This window comes from Phyllostomus hastatus, unplaced genomic scaffold, assembly GCF_019186645.2.
Source record: "Phyllostomus hastatus isolate PE091 unplaced genomic scaffold, TTU_PhHast_1.1 phas_contig_62, whole genome shotgun sequence".
Taxonomy (NCBI): domain Eukaryota; kingdom Metazoa; phylum Chordata; class Mammalia; order Chiroptera; family Phyllostomidae; genus Phyllostomus; species Phyllostomus hastatus.
This window is the reverse complement of record NW_025333921.1, coordinates 18,448,217-18,470,540: the sequence shown is the minus strand read 5'-3', so window position 1 is coordinate 18,470,540 and position 22,324 is coordinate 18,448,217. Positions and strand designations below refer to the sequence as shown.

Genomic DNA, 22,324 nt, shown 5'->3' with positions numbered 1-22,324 from the left:
TCGTATCTGCAATAGGAAACAATAAAAGGCATAATGAATTTAAAAGCAGAGCGAAGAGGGAGGGGAGGGAAGACCTGGAGTAGCTCGGCCCCAAGGCGGAAGGATGCCTGGGGCTGGGCGGGTGCAAACCTGAAGCTCCAGCCAGACTAGGGACCGAATCCTCAGAGGAGGGTCGGGAGAGGTTGCAGGAGAGGGAGGGAGGGAACAAAGGGAGAAAGACTCAGAGAAAGAGGTTTAGGGACAGGGTAGAGGGGCGCTAAGCAAGCCACTGACTGCTACGTTTCCTTCCACTTCTCCGTAATGAAAGCCCCCAGCCTGTTGGTGCCAAAGCGACAATCAGAATCCACAGGCTTACAGCCTAGTGCTCAGCGTTCGGTGATTGCTTTATAAGCTTTTTCTTCCCTTTTTCACCCTCCAGGGTTAAAAAAAAAAGTATTCTAAATGGAAAGAATATAAAAGACCCTTGAAAGCGTCATTTAAAAGACTCCTGGGGAACAGATTCGTCCGGTGAAACAAAAGTGCGATTGTTTGGAAGAGGTAAATGCCGGAGGGAATGGGGGAGGAGCCCACCACACCCCCCTCTTCCTCCCTCTCTGCTCCTCTTCTGTGTGGGAGGGAGCTTGGGGCCAAGGTGAAGGAGCCTCCAGGCTGGCTCCCAGAGCTACAAGCAAGGAATTTTTAAGTTCATGTTTCCAGAAGTTTCATCACTGGAATTTCCAGCCCAAAGATTCTCTCTGAAATAGCTCTGCTTGTGGGAGGTTGCCCTTAAACCTTCAGGATATCTAAGAGAGGTAAGTGAGGTGCCAGGAGGAATGTGGCCCCTGAGGCCTTGCTGTTCCAGGCCCAAGGCTGCTGTGGCTTCCCCCTGTACCCCAATTTCCCAGGCAGCCTCATTGGGTCTTAAAAGAGTTGAGTGGGAGTCTCCCTAGCTGGCCAGGCAGGCAGGCTTTGCCAGGACCTTGCTGTTTCCCTCAGACTCAGGGAGTCACTTTGCCCAGCACTGGACAGGCCACCCACATTGTGGTCAGATAAACTCCCTCTCACCCCGGGAGGAGGGCCTGGGAGGATGCGGTGGTGGGGGGTGGCGGGTAGCCAGGTAAGTCTCAACCCTGCTAAGCGGTAAAGGAGGCAGCATCATGGAACAGGACTGATCCGGTAGAGCTCTGCCCAAAAGGAAGCCGCTAAGCACCCAGTGTGGCTGTCAGAGGAACTGGAGCGGGTTCCCTCCTGTGCACGGTAAGCTTCCCTCTGCAGCTCCTGCCTACGTGACCCAGGACCCTCATTTGTGGGTCTGGGGCTGAGGGTGTGACCTTATACTGGCATCTGGAGTGTGCTGCCAGAAATAGTCATGGGGGATATAGCCTTTACCACCTTCCTCTACCCAACACATGCAAACGCACACACACACACATGCACATGTACATGCATGCATACACACACACACGGAAACTTGGGGACCGGAGATGGGTAGGTGTTCATTGTCCATATAAAGTTAGCTCAGGAGAATTGATTGCCCCAGTGGAGTCTCCAGGATTTAGGGAAGGCTGTGACCAGCACTGGCATGGCTGTTTAGAGCTATGTGAGCTGTGGGCCATGGCTAAGAAGCAAAATGATTCAGATTCAAAGTCAGTTCCTGAAACTCACAATGAATTCTGTCTCCTGCTCCCGACTCATTCCGGATCACTGCATTCCTAATCCCCCTGCCCTCTGCCCCTTGCTCCACCCTCACCCTATCCTTCATCCCATGACCACTGGGAGTTCTGGTTTTAAAACTTGACACAAGTTGAAGCACAGCTTGTGAGCTTAAAATAAAATTCTCAACCAGATTCGATAGTGGAAATAGCTGACAGACAGGACAGCATAGTTTGGGAGGGGAAAAAAAATCAGTGCAGAGAAAGCTTCCTGGAAGAGGTGTTCTTGAGCCTATGCATTTGCATCTGGAACCTAGAAGTCTATTCCTGGCCTTGAATTAAAGATGGTTGAACTTAGCTCCTCTCCTCTCCATCCTTTCTGCTCACTGCCTTTGCTTCTCAACCCAATCCCACCCCTTTCAGTTCCCTTCTCCTTCTCTTCAGCTGGGAGCTGAAGAGGCCTGGGTTAAGTCCTTCCCTCCTGGGCTTCATGTTCCCATCTACAAAGACGAGAGGGAGAGTGGTTTCAAAGGTCCCTGTGGTTCGAGGCCACATCCACTTTCCCAGAGAGTTGGCCACAGGCCAGAAGGACAACCTGTGGCCCCCCTCTCACTGAGAACCCTGTCTTGGTCTTCCTGCTGCTCTTTCAGCTGTGTCTTTGAATCTCTAAGTTAAAACCCCAGAAAGGTGCCAGCCTCCTTGGCAGAACAGCTGGATGAGTCCATTGAGCTGAAAGTAGCAGCTTAGCTCTTCTCTAAAGGGCCCCTCCCGTGTCAGGCCCCCACCAGCTACTGGCCCTGTTGTTAGGGTTGTGATTGCTGACACCACCATCCCCCAGGAGGGAAGCGATTTTCCCCTCCCCTAAAGCCATTTTCTTTTCTCTCTGAAAGCAGACATCTGACACTTAAAGACCGAGAATGCCAGAGAGATGATGGCATTAAATAACAGAAATTAGAGCTGCCTAGGATGGCTCAGCCACCTCTCGGCCCCTTTCCCCAAGCAGTTCCACCCCTCCCTCACATGCATTCACAAAGGCAGCCTGCAAAGCACTCTCCACCTGGCCTCTGGCTGGGGTGGCCAGGGCATGCTGGCACCTCGAGAGCAGAGGTCTGCTTCTCCCTGAGCTCTGAGCCTTTTGTGTGTCTAGTCCCATGACAAACTCTTGGACAGAGGGCCAGGGCCAGGGCCTGGCCTTGAGGCCAGGAGCTTGCAGCCTGAGGAAACAAAATACCGTGTAGGAAGTATGAGACCCAGGCAAGCTGGGCCCTGGGGCCCTGGCTGTCCTTGCCGTTCTTCCGGCACAAGCTGCCAGACCATCCTGTCTAAAGCATAGCTCAGATCCTGCCTTTCTTCTGCACAAACTGCTCCAGTGGTCCCCCACTGCCTCCTGAATTGAATATTCACCTTACTGTGTTGATACTGTACCCTGATTCCTTCCACTGTCTCCTACCCACCCACCTCCCTCTCCCAACCCGACTCAGCTCCCCACCCTCAGGCTTCACTTCAGCCGCAGATCAATGCACTGCTGGGAGACAGGTGCTACAGGAGAGCCAGCCGCCCTAGACTGGAAACTTTTGGTTCAACCTCAGTTCTTTGTCCTGCTGCCAGCCAAAACCTTTCCTTCTCCTCAGCCAGCTTCTTCTGGTCTCTTCTTTCAGAATACTCTTTAAAGCCTGGAACTGCCATCCCAAAGTGGGGTCTGAGAGAGTCTGCACTTAACAGATATTTGATGGGTGAATGAATGGCCAAGTCAGTGTATGAATGAATGAATGAATGAATGGGAGATTCATCTCAAATAACATCTCTTCTGAGAAGCCTCTCCTAGGCTCCAAAATCAGACACACATCCTCCTACTAGAGCTCAGCACATGCATTCCAGGACAACGCCCACATTGTGTCTGAGGCAGCTTTAATTTCTGTAATCTAATGTCTTCAAGCCAGGTAGCACATCAGCCCAGAGACTTACCTAGCTTTGGATTCCATGTACTGTTGTGCACTGAGGTCTCCAGCATATACTGTTGGCTTTAAATGGGATCAAGCATCCTTGGGGATGGCCCTGTTTCTCCACCTCAAACGGGCTGCCACTTGCTCTGCTAGTTCCCATCTACACTGGTTGTGAGGCCCAGCAGACACATGCCTGGTTGAAGAACACAGCCATATTAGGAAGCCCTCCTACAGCTTGGACAGGAACAAGACCCCCTCACCTAGGCCCGAGGCTGCCAGGGCCCTGGTTCAGAGTGAGTCCCTTATGGTCATGGTGGGAGCTGGATGGGCTTGCGGGTGGGCACATACAGGCTTCTGTCTCCAGATCACTCCGGGCCTCCCTCAAAACCTGGGGAGAATGTATGAGATTTGAATAGGGGACTGAAGTGTCTCAGGAGACACTCACCCACTGTGACAAACAAACACCAGCCAGCTGTGTCCCTGCTCTGTATGAGCATTGCACTATTTTCTGTCTCCCCCTTTGAACTGGGACTCCCTGTCTCCATCCTCAGAAAGCTTGTTCTCCAGAACTGAATGAGGCCACCTTGGGAAGTTCTGCTGCTCTGCTTGGTGAGGGAGGGGACAGTCAGGCATACCAGAGATACTGGGTCTTCTGACTGGGGAGTCAGGGATGCCAGAACCTGAGCTGACACCCAGGAAACTGCCACCTGCCACCCGGGCAGCTGGGGCTCTGGGCTAGGTGACATCTGTTCTGGCTGGCCAGCCCCCAGAGGGCACTGCCTCTGGAGCTGAGGGGTTGGTGCAGGGAGAAGGCCGCACTTTAGGCCAGGGCCCCGCAGTGGCAGGCCCAGCCGTGGGGTCCTCACCGGCCCGGAGCAGAGCCAGGCTCTGCAGTAGTGGTGCATTTTCTCCTGCTCCCGTGGAGAGGTTCATAGAGGGATGGTCTGGGGTCCGGGATCTCGCAGATGGAGAAGATGGCCTCCCTGACCCGTCGGGCCTCTCCCAGCCTCAGCACCTCCACCAGCAACTGCACATAATGCTGCCCTGATTCTTGCAGAAACCTGGGCAGGGAACATGAAGCTCAAAGAGCCTCTGGGGTCTCCTTGCCTCCCGCACGGGTGAGAAGGCCTCAGGAAACCTGGGATCTGAGCACTGAATTAAAGCCAGGCTTAGCTAAGGTTTCCCAGTGGGTGACACCCTCTCAGGCCCCACCCAAGACTCCTACCTTTGCTGATGGCCAGTCCAAGCCCGGGGTGGGCTAGGGAGTTGCGGGCCCCTAGCCTGTGAGGTGGTTATGGGTCCTACCACCACCCAGAGGGAAGAGTTCAATCTGTCGCCGATTTCTGGCCATCTAAAGGCCATGGGACCTGGTCTTCTCATTCCCTCATATCCTACCCCCGTCTCCAGGAAGCCTGCCTGGATGGACTTGCAGTCCAGGCATGGATCTTCTGCTTCTTCCAGATTACTAACCTATTTTCTGGTTAAAATTTCCACTTTTCTACAGAATCCGGAAACTTTCTGAAGGCAGGGCCTGGTCTCCACCTCTCTGTCCACCCCCCATACGTATAGTCCAGTGTTGCTCAGGGTTGGGCACTCAGGGTGCTGGCTCTAATGTTACTCCGTGCACCATCCACTGCCAGGACTGGCCCCCAGACCTGCTGTGCACCACCCATTTAATGCTTCTTTAAAGTCACAAAGCCATTTCTTAGCATTCCTTTCATATCTTCCTCACCTGACCCTGAGTGGCCATAGTGAGCATCCCCAGGCCACACAGAAGGAGGGCCACAGGTCACACAATCAGAGCTTTAGGGTCCCATCTAAAGCTCTGACCCTGCCTTTCCCAGATCCTCTGAGGCTCCCTGGGGTCCTTCACAGGGGCTGGGGCTGGAGTTACAAGGTCCTTCCTCCCCAACCCCAACCCTTGCTTTGTACCTTTGGGCAGTAAAGACAAACTTACTCCTGGTGAGGGTGATGCTCTGGTCAGGATGTTGCTGCTCAATGACATTGGGGACAAGCAGGAAAGGTGTCCCCATCATTCATCTGGAGCTGAACCCCAGCCCCAGGGTGGCCTGCAAGGGTTCTCATCTGACAGCTGAGGGTGTATTTGCCTTCCTCACCAAACCCCACACTTAGGACCTCTAACTCCAGGACCACGGGCTTCTCCTCTGCCTTCAGCCTCTGGCTCAGCAGGGATGCAGCAACTGGAGGTTCAGACCCCCTGAAGCCCACAGCCATGACAGAGGCTGACCCCTGGGCTGTGCAATGCCTCCTCCTGCCCGTAGTTCCAGCCGGAGCCAGTCTAAGGGCCTGCACCCTGGCCACACCCACCCCTCTCTGTTTCTGTTTGAGGAGAAACCAGGTAACAAGTTGGGAAGCTGGGCCTGACCTGGAGAACAAAGAAAGCATCGATCCCTTCCTTTCAACATTTGTTCATTCAACAAATATTTATTGAGCATATACTGTATGTCAGGCACTATTTTAGGCATTTGGAATATGGCAGTGAACCAAACAGAGATTCTTGCCCTCCTAAAGCTTATCTTCTAGTAGAGACAGATAAAAATAAACACAGAAAATAAGTAAATAATAATGTCTACTAGAAATAGTAAGTTCTGTGGGAAAAAATAGAGCAGGGTCAGGGACAAGGTCAGGTACTGGTGAGGGGAACACTGAGGTGTGGGGTAAGCAGGACGTCCTGTTTCTGAGGGAGCCTGCCTCCACCTGCTTGTTTACTCCCAGACTCACAGGGAGAGATGTACCTCAAGGGGAGAGGGACAGTGTCTGTCCTGGGAGCATGCCCTGAGCACCTGCCTCTGGAACCAGTTTACTTTCCTAATCAAAACTCACAATATGGAGCACAGCTTCACTTGACAGAATGCCCAGTGCTTCTCCTAGCAACGAGTTGTCGAGTTGGAACCGATCCTCCTTGATCCTGACATACCCAATGGGAGAGGGGAGATTCTGGACCCTCCTCAGTAAGAACCATCTCTACCATCACCATCATACCATCACCACCACCATCGTTACCACTGCTACCACCACCATCATCACTATCATCACCATTGCCATTACCATCGTCATCACCATCACCACCAGCATTACCATCATCACCTCCATCACTGTCATTCTCATCATTAATGAATACATCATCATATCATTCACAATACTCTTCATTGAGCAGCTCTCGGGTACCAGGTGCTCTACGTGACTCTGTAAGGTAGATACAATTATCCCCATTTTACAGACAAAGAATTTGAGGCTGAGAGGACTTCAGAAGCAGAGCTGGGATCTGAACTTAGAGATGCTATCTACACTTAACCCTATTAAACATGTCCTGAGTCTGGCTCAAAGATTTAAATTTATTCTTTTAGAGACTGTGTACCCTAAAATTATAGAAGTACAGTTCTAAAGAGCACAATAATGGACAGCATAGATTTCATTCAAAAGATTCATTTGAAGTCACCGTAACTGGAATGCATCATTTTCATAAAGTAAAAGATAACCGGTCTAAGTGTGGCATTAACCAGCCCAGTAAAGAGCCCAGCACATGTGGTAGGCTTCTTCTGCAATGATAAAATTCAGTTTAAGGTCCCCTAAGAAGAAGGCAAGGCAAAGAGGGTTTAGAAGACCTTAGTTCTAGTCACCTGACTTGTGGGTGAACTTGGGCAGATCCCCTCCCCTCTTTGGGTATCAGTGACCCCATCTGTACGATGGGTGGGAGTCAGGTAGATGCTTTGATGGTCTGAAACTCTCTAAGTCATATTAAGAAAGGCCACAGTCTGGCCATTGGGGGAGAGAGGGGGTAGCAGAGGCTACTTGGAAACCTTGACCTCAACAGATGGGCCTGGCAACCACCCTGGAGCTGAAGGCCACAGTGTCTGCTAGGTCTTAGAGATACAATGATTCTGCACAAGCAGTTTTCTTCCCTTGCATGCTTCAAGTGACCCTCAGAGATGTTATAAGGTGGGAGCCAGTCCCTTCTGCTGGAGGTCTGACCTCTGTGCACTGCACCCAGCCCCATACCCCTGCAAGCAGTCCCCATGCACACACCGTTCTTACCTCAGCACTCCCCTCTTCTCCTTTCTTTCCTTCTTTTCTTCCCTCTAACCTTCCACAAAGGATGTGTGGTGATTGGGCTGGCCTTAGCTTGGTTTGAGGGTCCACCACTTCTGACCTCCACCCCTCCTATTCTTGACCCCTCCCCACCCCCCAGCCTCTGGGGCAGGCTCTTTTTTTTTTTTTTGAGCAGCGGATTTTTGTTTTGTTTTGTTTTAAATTGTGGTAAAATAGCCCTGGCTGGTGTGGCTCAGTGGATTGGATGCAGACCTGTGAACCAGAGGGTTGCCAGTTCAATTCCCAGTCAGGGCACATGCCTGGGTTGCAGGCCAGGTCCCCACTGCAGGTGTGTGAGAGGCAACCACACACTGATGCTTCTCTTCTCTTTTTCCCTCCCTTCTTTTCTCTAAAAAATAAAACCTTTTTTAAAATTGTGGTAAAATACACATAACGTAAAATTTACCATCTTAACCATATTTGAGTGTGCAGTTCAGGAGTGTTGAGTACATCTACATTGTTGTGCAACCAAGCTCCACAACTCTTCACATCTTTACACTGGAACTCAACACCCACTATACAGCAATCCCCACTGCCCCGCCCCCAGTCCCTGGTAGCCAGTGTTCCGTTGTCTCTGTCTATCAGTGTGACTACTCTAGAAGTCTCCTACAAGCAAACCGCCCAGTATTTGTTTCTCTGTGCCTGGCTTGTTCACTCAGGACCGGGCTCCAGGACGGCTCACTCTTGCCCCAAGCCAGGTTTGCCCGGTCCTCCAACCCTGCCTCCTGCTTCTGTGAGCACTATGACCTCTGCCCAAACCTCAGCCCCATCTGATGCCACCTTACACATCCTCCAGACGGCTAGAAGCCTGCTTCTCTGGAACCTGGCTAGTGACTTTTCTCCACCACACTCTGCACCTTCTTCTTCCCTTTCAAATGACTGCTTGCCCGCACTTAACTGAACATCCTTCAGGGGTCATGTCTGTGTGCCCAGGACAGGATAGGGCATGGAGGAGGTGCCTGGGGGGCCATTAATACATTACACAATGAATGAACGAACAAAGGAACAAATGAATGGGAGGATAAATGTATTAATGGACAAACTTGACCCAGCTTCTCCTTGTGCAGAAAAGTATAAGAAATGGTTCTTTCAGCTGTTTCATTTGGATTCTATTTGTGAGAAATGAAGACCCTTTTGGACTTTTGAACCATATTTGAACTCAGAGATGCATCCTGGTGTCCAGGAGAGAGGGTAGCAGCATGGGGAAGGGGCGGGGTGTAAGCAGGCCAGAGTCAGTAGTTCCTACTGCTCAGGCTTCTTCTGGCCTGGCCAGTCCCACACAGAAAGTCTGGAAACCTCAGCGAATTTTAGCAGGGATGGGTAGCACTCCCATTTTACAGATGGAAAACCTGAGGTGAGGACAGCAGAGCAGGACCAGATCCCTACTCCCTTCTGAGGATTCCTTACATACCCAGCAGCCTCCCTGATTCAGCCTCCTGTGGTTTTCAAAAGGTCTGAACTCCAGGCAGAGTCCTGGCTTCTCAGAAGGAGTCGAGATGGGGTGGGGGGTGGGGTGAGCAGAGGAGGCAACAGCGCTGATTTCTAAGCTGACTTCCTTCCGCAGCTCCAGTGTGAAAGGCCTTAAGGGGCCCTTCAGTCTTTCTTCCTCAGAAAAATGGCTACTCAGAGGCTGCTGGCTTTGTCTAAAACAGCCTGGGCCTGGACTCAGCTTAGAGGGCGCCCTTCCTCCTTCTTACAGTAGCCTCCCCACTCCATGGCTCCTGTGGGCCCTCAGATCCCCATCCCAAGGACCCACCTTCAACTGCCCCCACCCCACCCCACTCCTAGCCTCTGTTCAGAGCTGAATTCTTCTGGTAGGGAGCCTATGAGTTCACCAGACCCTCCCAAGGGCTGGTGGTGGTGGGCAGGGTGGAAGAAACAGAGGCACAGACAGATCAGGTAGGTGGGTGAAGGGATGGATCTGCACCTTAGGCTTCCAGATCCCAGGCTGGTGTGATCATGTGACCGTCACTGCTCCACACTCGGACTTCAGTACTCAGCCCTCTAAGGCAGCTGTCCATCCCCACAGTGAAATTGTCTCAGGCCCACACCTCACTCCATCCAAGTCCACAATGCCAGCGGCTCATGGAGTGATAGAGTCTGATAGAGCCAGACTAGCAAAGTGGAGCACAGCAGCCAGGCTCTCCATTGCAGGGGTGGGAAAACAGGCCCAGAGCAGGAAGGGGCCTCGTCTGTGGTTACTCAACTAGTAGGTGGTAAAGGCAAAATTAAAACCTTAGTCTCTTGCCCTGACTGGCCCTGACTGGTATAGCTCAGTGGACTGAGCACTAAGCACCAGCCTGTGAATCAAGAGATCACTGGTTCGATTCCCAGTCAGGGCACATGCCTAGGTTGGGGGCCATGTCCCCAGTAGGAGGCACGTGAGAGGCAACCACACATTCATGTTTCTCTCCCTCTCTTCCACCCTTCCCCTCTGTCTAAAAATAAATAATTAAAATCTCCGGCATAGCACAGTGTGGATCATCCCTGAAGCCCTCTCACTGGGCTGCAATGAGCAGGAGCTGGGCTGCACCCATGATCCCTGGGCTCGCCCTGTCCTCTGCCAGCTTTGCCTCGGAAGAGATAAAGTTCCCGGGGTGGCAGGAGGAAGAGGGTGCTAGTTTTTCTGCCAGCATTGGCAGCACTGACTTTTGGCCATCAACATGCCTAGTCGCCCCACTGCTCCACTTGCTCCAAGGACTCGGACCCCTGCTTGGGGATCCTGCAGAATCAGAGGTCCTGAGGCCATCACCGATTCTACAGCATCAGAGACATTTAGAACAGGTAAGGAGGGTGGGAGCTGGAGCTGGCAGGGGCAGCACCACGTCAGCACATAACACAGTCCAAGAAAAGGCACTGCCTACAAGCTTTAGGAGGAGAGACCAACTTCACAGCCAGGCTCAGAGACAGGGAAACAAAGCGAGAGAAAAGGAAAGACAGAGAGGGACCGAGAGAGAGAAGAGATACACAGAGATCAACAGAGAGACAGGCAGAAGGAGAGGCAGAAAGGTAGGAGAGCCCTGGCCCCGCTGGCCGGAGTGCCTGCCACTCTGTGCATTGGAGGTTGCAGGTTCCGTTCTCAGTCAGAGCACGTACCTAGGTTTCGGGTTTGATCCCCGATTGGGGTGTACATCGGGACAGGAGGCAATTGATCGATGTTTCTCTTTCACATTGATGTTTCTCTCCCTCCCCTTCCCTCTCTCTAGAATCAATGATGGGAGATAGGCAGACTGAGTCAGAGAGAGGGTGGGAGGGAGAGACAAGAATGGGATGGAAGGAGAGACTGGTGGACTGGGACAGACAGGCAAACAGGACAGAGAGAAAGAAAGAAGCCAAACAGGAGATAGTGACAGACAAACCTAGGAGTGGGCAGAAGCTCTCTCCTCAGCAGACAGAATGCTGAACGTCCTATCTCAGGCCTGCCGCTAACTCATTCTGGGGCCTTTGCTCAGCCCCATGGACTGAGCTCCCAGCCACAGAATGGAGCAGCAGTCAAGCTCTGGAAAAGGATGTTTCTAGGGAAAGAGAAAGAGCCCTGTGGGTGGGGTGGTGACGGTGGTGGGGACCTCTGGCAAAGCATCTCCTAACTCAGTTACCGTTCCTGGACTATCATGTGGCTTCTGTGGGCCTTGGTTTCCTCTGGATGTGATGATGAGTATGGTTAGAGCAGGGGTCTCTGAGGGTTCCTGTAGCCCTAAGATCTGATCTTAGCTCAGGCTTTGTCTTTGTAGCTAATTCACTGCTCAATCCTATTTGACGCACAACCTCCACCTCATTGCCCAAAATGGCTGCTTGAGATTTAGCCATCACAACTGAATTTCAACTAACTGGAAGGAGGAAAAGGGTAAAGAAAACACCTGTGTTTGGAAGTTAATCTAAACATTTCCATCTTGATCTCACTGGCCACACTTGGCCCCAGGGCTGCATCTAGCTTTGAGGGAGGCTGGGGGATGTGCAGTCCTAGGCTTCAGCAGTGCCTTCACAGCAGGCTTCAACACAGCCTTACGTTTTGCTTTGGTTACTACATAAATTTTATTTTATTCACAAGATTTTTATTTTTGAAGGGAGGGAGAAAGAGAGGGAGAGAAACATGGATGTGTGAGAGAAACATGGATTAGCTGTCCCTCACACACCCCCACCAGCAGCAGCCGGGGACCTGGCTTGGGCTGGGCCTCTCCCTCATCTTCCGCTGAGCAGGCGCCGTCCTTGCTGCTGTGTCTGCTGCTCTGGAGTCTTCAGCGTTACCGAGGCCAGCCTCACATCCTAAAGCTTGGGCTCCTTGGGCTGCCCCACTCTTTCTCCTTCGAGGAGGAAGATGCCTTCCCAGGGGTCCTCCTCCTGGGGATTTAGGGTCCCACCTTTATCCTTCCCATCCCTCCCCACCTGCCCCAGCACCACATTTCAGCACCTTATGAGCTTTTTTCCTTCCTTGGTCTTGTTTACAGCCCTCTAGGAAGGGGAGGGGAGGGGAGAGTGGGCTCACTGATGGCGACCAGGGGGCTCTCCCTGCAGCCTTGGGGGAGGGTAGCTGGGAGCATGGCTGCCCCAGAGCCTCATCCCTGTTCTGGGGGAAGACTGGGCTATGAGGAATTGAGAAAGCTCTCTGAGTGGGCCTTTTGGTGCTCCCCCTGGAATGGATCATACCAAAAATTTGAGCCCCAAAGCCCCATGGAAGTAAGATAAACTGCCCTCTCCTCCAGTTCAGGGCTCTTTCTGCCCAGCTGGGCAGCAGGGGTGGGGAGGGTTGGGTCAAAAGCTTAGCTGGCGGTACCCCTCTGGCTTGGTGCAATTCCTCAGGTAGTCCCTTCCCCCACCCCTGTCCCCAGTGATGGATGGTGACAAATGAGGGTGGGTAGGGGGTTCCTGAGCCCATCCAGGACAACAGCTGGGGAACTCAGCCATCAGAGCCCTTTGCTGGCTTCTCCACCAAGGTGACTCTGATGGCCAGAGAGATCAAGTTTCAGGCAAATGGTCTGGGAGATAGAGAGGCTCCTCTGGAGACAGACTGTCCTGTGTGATGTGGGGCCCCAGCCCTGCTGTGAGCCTGAGTTGGAGAGGTGGGGGTGGGGTGGGCTTCTCTGACTCTGGAATTACAGGGGGGTGGTGAAGGGGGAGGAGGAGGGGCCCTGGCAGAGCAGAGCTGGTGGGAAGGAGGGAGCTGCCTTTCTGGGAGGAGGAGATAAACCACCTTTGAGAGCAGGTGCTGGGGACACTGCCTAGGGCCAAGTGCTGAGGCTACACAACCAGTCAGCCCTCTGGGACCCCAACCAGAGCTGGTGCTGGCGCTCAGAGGAACAAGCTCCAGTTGTTGGGTTGCACACTGTCTGCCTGGGGTACCGGTCTCCTCAGGGCGATCAATAAGGAGAGGAAATGCAGAAGGGAGAGGTCCAGAGAGCCCCAATAGAGGTGGGTCAGGTAGGATTGGAACAGATGGGGGGGCAGGGAAGGGGTAGGAATGCCAGGACTGAGCAGTTCCGAAAGATGAGGTTGAAGATCTGGAGATGGCTGTACCTGGGGGACACTGGGAAGGTAGTGTGAGCTCCAGAAGGCTGGACAATGTCAGGAGAGTCATATTGAGTAGGGTCTGCTGGGGGGCAAGAGATAGGAGAGCCCTGTCCTAAGGGGGCAAGGAGCGGGCACTCAGGAGACGCACCCAGCAGCCAGCGTTTTCTGTGGGGGAGGAGGGCGGCACAGAGCCAACGTGACAAACCCAGGCTGAGATGGCGGCCCCAGAGGGAAGGCGAGCTGTGAAGGGAGAGTCCAGGGCTGTTACAGTTGGGGCAATTGTCATGGCCTTTGGGCCAGTCCTCCTCCGAAGGCAGGCTCATCTTGATGTTAACGGTCTCTTCTTAATTGTTCCCACCAACCATGGTGGCGCTCACTACCCTGTGGAAGTAGGAAAGCTACTTTTGTCCTGAGCTGAAATCTGTATCCCCACTTCCTTCCTCTATGGAGTCCGTTCTGGCTTAGTCCTCTGGGAGGGGAAGAACACGCTGCTCCCCTCCTCCCACTCCTCACTGGTGTCCACATTCCTGCCAGAGCAGTCTGATCTAAGTCCCTCACGCTCTGATGACACAGGAGGGTTCCTTTAGAAAGGGCATGTCACATGACACTTCTGAGGCTCCCTCTTGACAAGGAAGGTAGGAAGTAGAGAGCCCGCTGGTTACACTCTCCTCCTATGAGTTTAGCAGCCAACTGCCCTCCTTTCCCTGAATGGGATCAGGCTGGGTCATTGGCCAGGGTTAGGCAGCTGTGCGTGCCTGGGGCAGTTCCAAACATGTGAGCATACTGTGTAGGTGAGGGCAGACTCTGAGCTCTCCGGCCTGCATGGGGTTGAATGTACCTTGGCCCCTAATCTGTGGGCTCGTGGGGTGGGGGTGGGTGGAGCTCTACAAGCAGGCACATGGGCTATCGGTCCCCTACTCCTGACCAAAGTGCCCCTTGGGAGTTCCCTACCGTGCTGCCGGGGATAGAGTGATGCTGAGGCTCTGGGGCTTTACCAAGGTTGGGTGGTGTAGAATGTTTGAGGAGCACAGTTGGACTCAGGGAGCCAAGGGCTCGGCTGGGAGGGTCTCTGGGTTTCTGTAACTGCTCATCAAGGTTTTGGTCATCTGGCCCCAGCCCATGCTTGGTTTGCCAGACCTTGAGGGTCCTTGGAATGTGCCTGAGGTTTGATGTGTTTTAAATGTTCTGGTGTGTTCATGAAGTTCTGGGGGTCCATGGGGGTGATACTGAGGTTCTGGGGTTCTTGTGATGTAAAATTCTAGGGATATTGCTGAGACTTTTGAGCTACTCTGGGAGTCTTGGGGGTCTTTGGGGATTGTTTGTGAGATTGTTGGCTGCTGCTGTCCTCCCCCGTTCATTCTGGCCCACTCCTTCTAAGTTTAACACTTTGCCCTTTGAGAATTCTGATAGCCACAGGCAAAGGAAGGCACATGTGGGTCTCTGTTTCTGGATGCGAAAATTCCTGAGATGTAATCAACTTAAACAAAAGCATGGGGAGGAAGGACACCCTGTCCCAAGGCCTTCATGAGCCAGCTCCAGCCTAAGGGGACTGGAAGCTCTTTACTAGACCCAGATGGCAGATGACCTTCGTTTGTTCAGAGCCCAGAAGCTTTTTGGGGCCCCCTCTCACAGTGAGCAGGGTTCAGCTACCCCAATCTGTGCCCAGCTGGGAGCTCTGCTTGGCCTGGGCTGATGCTTAGATACAGCGCAGCCTCATCTGAACAGGCCACAGTGGGCAGACTGACTGCTGCCCTGCTCTCTCCCATTCTCAGTTCTCCTAAGACACTTGCACCTCATTCCAGCTACCACTGCTGATCTTATCTGATATTAGGGCCTGCTCCAGGCCCCTTCCTCCAGGAAGCCTTCAAGACTGCCCAAGTTATCTCTTCATTCCTCGTACCTGTTCCTCTTCTCTGAGCTTCTGCAGGCCGTCTCCCAAGTACCTCCTCTCTTTGGTTCCTCTTCTCCTGATGGCAGATGCTGGTCTCTTGCTCGTCTAGGTGTGAGTCCCCCTGTAAAGTCATCTCCAGAGGGCAGGCCCTGGACTCTGCTGCCAGGCCTTTAGAGAAATTCTTTGGGAGCACCTCATTACTGTTTTTCTCTTCTCATTACTTTTCCTTGCCAGTTTGCAGTCCTGAACACCTCAGAGCTAACCCTCCCATTTTGCAGATGTGAGCTGCAAGCTATTCTAGCTCCAAGCTGAGAAGGTACCTTGGATTCAAGAAGTTGGCTCACCCTCCCAGCTTGAGCCATGTCCCCACCCAGTATCCATGGATCTTTGACCAGCCAGCCTCCCTGCTCCCAACAGACTGGATGTGGGAGCTGGAGGCCAGGAGGCAGGGGTGCCTGCGCAGTCACAGTTGCTCTCTTTGACCTCTTGCTACAACCAGTGACTAGTGTGCTGGCTCCACATTCTTGGGTTGTAAAGTCATTGTGGGTAAGGAACCGGTGCCTTGGGGGAGAGGAGAGACCACAATCAAAGAGTGGCTAGACTAGATGACCCGCCCCTCCTGGGACAAAAGCAGGCTGAAGCCCAGAATGGTGAAGAGAACCCATTCAGGGTCCCACGGTCAGCCCAGACCTGAAACCCAGGTAGGGCATTTCTCACTGACAAATAGAAACCCTGCTCTAACCTCCTGGATCTACTCCTTCCTGTTCTCAGCCCGGATCTGAGGTGAGGAAATTGGAGAGTGGATAAAGCTCACACCTCCTCACCTCTGAAGGTGACATCTGCATGGCCCCACTGAAGATGGAGGGGCTATCCTGGGCACTGGGCCATAGCCAGGGATCGTGGTGGTGCCAGTGGGAGTCCATCTGGGGCACAGCAGGGTTTGGTTGAGGGGTCAATGCTATGGGGAAGGGCCGGTACCTGGGCTTGGCTGGGGCCCCTGAGGCTGATGAATGACCTTCCTCAGTGCCCAGCTGCATACCTTCCCCACTTCCTTTAGGCCTCTGCTCAAGTATCTCCTTAGCAAAGCCTTTCCTGACTGTCCTGCCTAAAACAGTCAATTCCTGTTTGTCTGTCTGTCTCTCTTCTCTTATTCCGCCTTATTTTCCCTCGGCACTGACACATTTTGTCTCTCCACACCCCCACTGCACGGCAGGTCCTCTGAGGTGCAGGACGTGATCTGCCTTGCTTGCTGTTGTACTCTCAGCATGTAGAACCTGGAGAGGCACACGTTCTGCATACAGTCTACATTTGTTGAGTGAAAGAGGAAGGAAAGAAGGAAGGAAGGAAGGAAGGAAGGAAGGAAGGAAGGAAGGAAAGAAGGAAGGAAGGAAGAAAAAGAAAGAAAGAACTAAGAACGAGGCTGGGGGGCAGGCCCAGGCTTCCTCCAGGGAAGGCAGCTACTCGGACCCACAGAGGGGCCCCATCACAAGCGTCTCTGCCTTGCTGGGGAGGTGAGCCCCCTGTGACAGACTGGACCTCCACTGTGGGAGGTATCATGAGGAGGATTTAAAGTCCATTGGGGGTGGGGTAGTAAGGCTAAAGGAGGCCAAATCCATGGTGATGGAAGAAGATGATTTGACTTTGGGTGGTGGGCACACAATGCAATATACAGATCATGCATGTATCATGGAAATGTATACTGGAAACCTGTATGATCTTATTAACACATGTCATTCCAGTAAATTCAATAAAAATAAATAAAATGAAATAAGGGAAAAATTCATAATAGGGATGAATATGATACCACATATGAATGGAATTATTTCAGGTGTTTAAAGGTCATCCATTTCTCAAGGCAAAAATAAAATAAAATACTGCCAACGGAGCAGAGAGGGGGTGTCAGGCTCTGGAAAGCTCAGCTGGGGAACCAGGGAGCAGCTGCAGCCAGAAGGGGCAGGCCCGTGGAGGAGCAATGGTCGCCAGGAAGAGCTTGGGTCTGCCCAGCCCAGTCGCACAGCCCCTGTGGACTGAACACTGTGCGTCGGGGAATAAGGGCGGTGGAGGAGGAGCAGCACAGCTGTGCTCTCGGGAGCTCACAGCGGGACTGGGACACGGGATTCACCCCAAACCCCTGGGATCGGATGGGCAGTGTGGACTCCTGCAATGCATCAAATAAAGTCCAGGTTTGGCTCTGAGTCAGCAGATGCTGACATCTCTGTGGTTTAGGGAGGCTGGGCAGAGCCATCTTCCCAGGCCCCTGGAAAAGGGGCCATTTAGGAAGGACGGGGAGGAACCAGGGCCAACAGGGCACACAGGCCCACTCGCAGGAAGGCCTCATGGGTCTGCCGGCTGAGTTTGGAGCGGCAGCCTTTAGGAGTCCAGGCCCTGTCCCCTTGGAGCCTTCACTTGTGCCGTTCCCTCTAATGGGAATATGCTTCCCCTCACCCTACTCTTACCTTTAACAGCTTCCCCAACCTTCTGCTCAGCTTACTTCTCTGTCCTCAAATCTTCACTCCAAGGTTACTTTCTTCAGGAACCCCACCCCCTTTTGGACCAAATTCAGCTTCCCACAGGACATGTCAGGGCAATCTGCCCTCCCCTTAGGACCCTCCAACACTGGAGGTCACTTACCTACCCATCTGTGTCCCCCGAACTGTAAAGCACACATCCCAGGGTCCAGAACAGTGCTGGCACTTAGTAGGCGCTCAGTGAATTTATGTTAAGACTAAATGGATGAATGCCTTTAAAAAAAAGGCTTGTTGAACAAATGCCTAAGCTGGGTAGGGCCAGGGCCCAGGCCCCAGTGGGGCACTGGAAGGACCCTCAGAGCTTCAGAGGTCCTGACCCCCACTGAGGGGTAGGGGCCTGAGACCTGATCTCTGCCTTCCTCTGCATCTTGCCCCTCACCCCAACCCTCGCTTGAACTAGGAAGGGGAAGGGAGCAGGCCAGGGCTGGGGGGGGGGCCCTTCTCAGGGGGGCAGAATGGAGAGGTACCCCCAGTCCCCATCCAGGCCCTGTTTTCCTTACCCTTACCCCACACCCTGGAAGGAGCAGGAAGTAGGCAGGCCCTACTTTCCTACCCATGGGTCTGTGGGTCTGGTTCGTGTTTAAAGGACTAATTTTTGCCTTGTGGGGATGAGTTATCTCCTTGTGAAATCAAGTTGGAAAAACAGAAAAGCTTTACCAGTAAGACACATGTTGCCTCCCGCCTCATGGAAACTGGGGAGAAGGAATGGACAGGCCCTCTCCCTGCCTCCGTCCTGCCAGCCCCTTGGATTGCTAACGTGCCAGGTTGCCAGACCCGGTTTGTGTGAGCATGGGCACAGCAGATGTGGTGAGCAAAGGTGCGGGAACTTGGGGCAGGCACCGGAAGGCAGGTACTTGTGTTGGAAGTCAGGTGCGGGTCCCTCCTGGCCACACCCCTCCAGGGCTGGGAGCCAGTGGAGATGGGGCCTCCTCCCCTGGGAGGAGTTTTTGTCAGGACCATTGTGGGTTCCCACTGCTCAGGCCCAAAGGGGTGGTCTCCAGAGAGCCTGAACAAAAGGGGGGGTTGGGCTGGGCCCCGAAGAGCAGGAGGGACCAGGAGTCCAGCTGGGAGGGTCCAGCAGACATGCTGGGCCCTCCCCACAGCCCGCCCACCCTTTCATCTCTGTAGCTCCTTCCTCCCTGGCCCTTCCTTGAGTCTGTGTCTGTGGGTCCTCTCAGTGGGTTTGGGGAGGGGGAAGGAAGGGGGGTTTCTCTGTGGGCAGCTCGGATTGGACAGACCTACTTTGAAAATGGTCCTCTGAGCAAAGACCTGCTGGTGGTCAGTCACACAAAGAGATAAGAGCCCAGGGACCCCAAGGGAGCGCCACTCTCAAGGGGATAGCTACCTCCTGCAGCGCCAGGCAAGACTGGGCAAGAGGGGACAAGAAGGAACAGGAGAAGCCCTTCCCCTCCTCCTGAGCCAGCCACCCAGGCCCTCACTCCCATACAGGCTTTTATCAGAGAGCTAAAGGCAAGATAGTAACCTTTAGGATTAAAGAGAAAAGTTTCTTTGTTTGAGTTTCTTTTTCTTTCTTTCTTTCTTTTTTTTTCTTTCTAAGCCTCTTTTCACATCTGTAGTGACTTTCCCCCTCTTGTCTGGAGGTCAGAGGAGAACAGAGAATGTCCGGAGCTGCGGGGAACCAGTCCACCGGGACCACAGAGGACTACTCCTACGGCAGCTGGTACATCGACGAGCCCCAGGGCGGCCAGGAGCTGCAGCCTGAAGGGTAAGTGGAGGCCCCGGCTCTGTGGCCAGCAGACTGCGGTGCAGCAGGGATTACCGATGGGGGAGATGCAGGGACGGGAAGAACCAGGCAACAGCTGCCAGGACGAGCTCTGCCACCCTTTGCTGTGTGGCCCTCGGCAAGTCACAAGACTCTCTGGGCTTCAGTCTCCTCATTGCTTACATGGGAGCAGCCCTCGCCCAGGTGTTAAGGTACTTGAGGTGGGGACCTGGGCCAGACAAGTCACCCAAAAAGCACCTGTGTGGTATGTCTAAAACAGATTCTGGGGCCCCATCCTTAAAATGGGTGACTCTGGCCTGCAGCCAGGCTGGAGGGTGCTGGGTGAGCGGTTCAGGGAAGCCGGGCCTGCCTTCAAGGAGTTACTGTGCCCTGTGGCGACCATCTGGGGTGTGGGTTAGTGAGTGTCAGGTTCTCTGGGCAGGCGGGGGCCGGGGGAGGCCGAGAGCCAAGGAAGAAAGCCCCGTGAGGAGTCCCTGAGGAAAGGGGCCGCTCTGTTTTCTTTGGCTGGCCTCAGAATCCCTGTGAAGATGAGGAGGTCCTGTTCCTCCCAGCAGGACTGCCCGGGCCATTGGGGGAGGGAGGGAGGCTGCCCGAGCACAGTACGGTATGCCCCAGGAGTCCGCCTTAGCTGCCTTTGCCCAGGCCATTTCTATCATTGTCTAGTCTGGGCACCCTGGTGAGGGAGCTGGGCCCGCTGTGTCCCCACATGCTGCCAAGGACACCTCACCAGGGAGAGCCCCAGAGCCCAGTTGTCCCTTGCTGTTCCAGCCCTGGCCCCATCCCCCACCTCCTACTCTGTCTGAGGGTTGGGGGAAGTGGAAAGGTGAGGCTGGGGGTTTTGGAGCCAGATGTCTGCACATCTGTTCTCCATCAACAAGAAACTGGAGAAGGAGAAATGCTTATATACCTGGGGCTGGGGCTGGGGCTGGGGCTGGGGCTGGGGCTGGAGCTGGGGCTGGAGCTGGGGTTGGGGCTGGGGCTGGGGCTGGGGCTGGGGCTGGGGCTGGGGCTGGGGCTGGGGCTGGGGCTGGGACTGGGGTTGCAGCCTGGTCAGACTTAGGCCAGAGGCCCCACCGTGGCCTGGGGGAAGGAGCAGTTTGCAGGACTCCAGGCTCTGACCTCAGGGAAAGCAGCCCTGCTGGCAGCAAGGGTGTGCCCCTCCCCTCCTTCTCTGGCTGACCCTGCTGCAGATATATGGAGTGGGAGGAATAGCAGAATGGGGAGGGGCCCAGGAGCCCCAAGAGGACACAGACCCTGACCTCAGTTAAGGCCCTAGTCTGAAGCTGTGCCCTTTAGCTGACTCAGGGTCTGGTCATTGGCCAGGGCCAGGAGCTTTCAGCCGGCCCTGCGGCTGAGGTATTTAGGCATGGCCCTAGAAGAAAGTTGGGTGTGCAGCAAGAACTGGGCAGTGGGGAGTACTGCTTCTAAGGTGGGTGGCATCTAGAATTTACAGCTCCCTTTTTCCACTGCAGGAAAGAATAAAGAGGTTTGTCTGAATCTCCTTACTCAGCCAAACCAAGTCGAGCTGGCTGCCTCCTTCCCACCACCCCCTCAAAGGTGGGAGAGTAGGAAGCAGGTAGCCCAGGGGAATCTCATGGGGGTGAACTTGGGCTCACCTCGCCCTGTGTGAGTCAGACACCCAGAGAGAAGGGGCATTAAATTCTGAGGAGCTCTGACAGTGGTCTTCCTCTGTGCCTCAGTGGGCCTCTGCAGGCTTGGGAGTTGGGGTTGGTAGGCACTGGTGGCGGTGGCTGGGATGGCCTGTCTCCTGGCCACGCTTATCCATGTGCCTCTGTGGTACCAGGCCCTGGTCGAACAGGTTGTAGGGCAAGTCTGATGGGGACAGGATGTGTCATCCGGGGTCTTCCGTGGGCAAGGGATTGATCTGTGTAGGCTGAGCTGGCCCTTTCCATCCCTAGGGGTCCCTCTGGCCACACAAACAGGGGACACACATATACCTATGGCAGCTGTCCAGGATGTCACACACCTCCCCATGTCTTCACAGGGCTGCCTGAAAGGTGGGATCAGAGACTCTCCCCACAGACTCTGCACAGGAGGCCCACGCCAGGTCACTCACAGGCCCTCCTGTCATGGGTGGGGGAATCGGGGAGCAGGGCTGAAGGTCTGCTGGGACCTTGCGCCCCGGCCTCCACCCCAGACAGCTAGGCTTTCCCTCTCACCCTCAGAGGTGTGTCCTGCCCTCCCCCGATGGGGCCCTGCACAGGCTTCTACTCAGAGTCCAATTTTAGGAACAGTTGCATGGTTCTTTCTGTTCCAGTGTCCTTACCACACTGCAGTCTGGCCTCCTGTCCAAGACCAAGTCTCAGCTTCTAGGGCTATGCTGAAGCTGAACTCTGGTGCTCACTCCCTGTCTTGAAATAAGGCCCAAACCCCTACAGTCATTCTGGAAACGTGCCTTCCCTCTGCTCCTCCGCACCGAGGCGTGTATATTCTTCCTCCTAAACACTCATACCTCTGAAATGCGGCCTGCCGTTTCCACTCCCCAGGGACTGCGTATGCTGAACCATTCGAAAATGTTGACATTGGACTATTTTTGATGCACAGAAATGGCTATTTTATATGGTTCAACTTAACTCCTCACCTCCCAGTCAGATGCGGAGCTGGATCCAGACTACCTCAGTTCAAATCCTGACTGCCGCCTCACTAGCTGTGTGATTTGGGCAAGATACTTAGTCTCTCTGAGACTTAACCTTCTTGTCTACACCAGGGGGATACTAATAGTGCACACCTCTTGGGTAACAACTGAGTTAATCCATGGAACAAACAGTGGCTGGCATTTAGTCAATGCTTAGTAAGCACTGGTTACCGCTGTTATTTATATGCAAGTCTAGTGACAGAAATCTCCCAACATCCTGAATGATGCCCTGCTCCAACACCCTTAGTGGCTCCCTAGTGCTTCCCATGCCTGTGTGGTCTGCTCTCAGCCTCCCTTCTGGACTGCTCTTGAGCTG

At 53.9% G+C, this 22,324-nt stretch overlaps 1 protein-coding gene across 2 annotated transcripts in view; it reads left to right on the top strand.

The window, feature by feature from the left end:
* Positions 1-757: 757 nt before the first annotated feature.
* The window catches only part of STRA6 (signaling receptor and transporter of retinol STRA6), a 39,917-nt gene continuing 18,350 nt past the window's right edge, over positions 758-22,324 (top strand). For both annotated transcript variants that reach the window (XM_045848573.1, XM_045848572.1), the window contains exons 1-2: positions 758-791; positions 19,215-19,334. In XM_045848573.1, the coding sequence (XP_045704529.1) occupies positions 19,228-19,334 (107 nt within the window). In that variant the 5' untranslated portion in view covers positions 758-791; positions 19,215-19,227. The remainder of the gene's footprint in view (positions 792-19,214; positions 19,335-22,324) is intronic.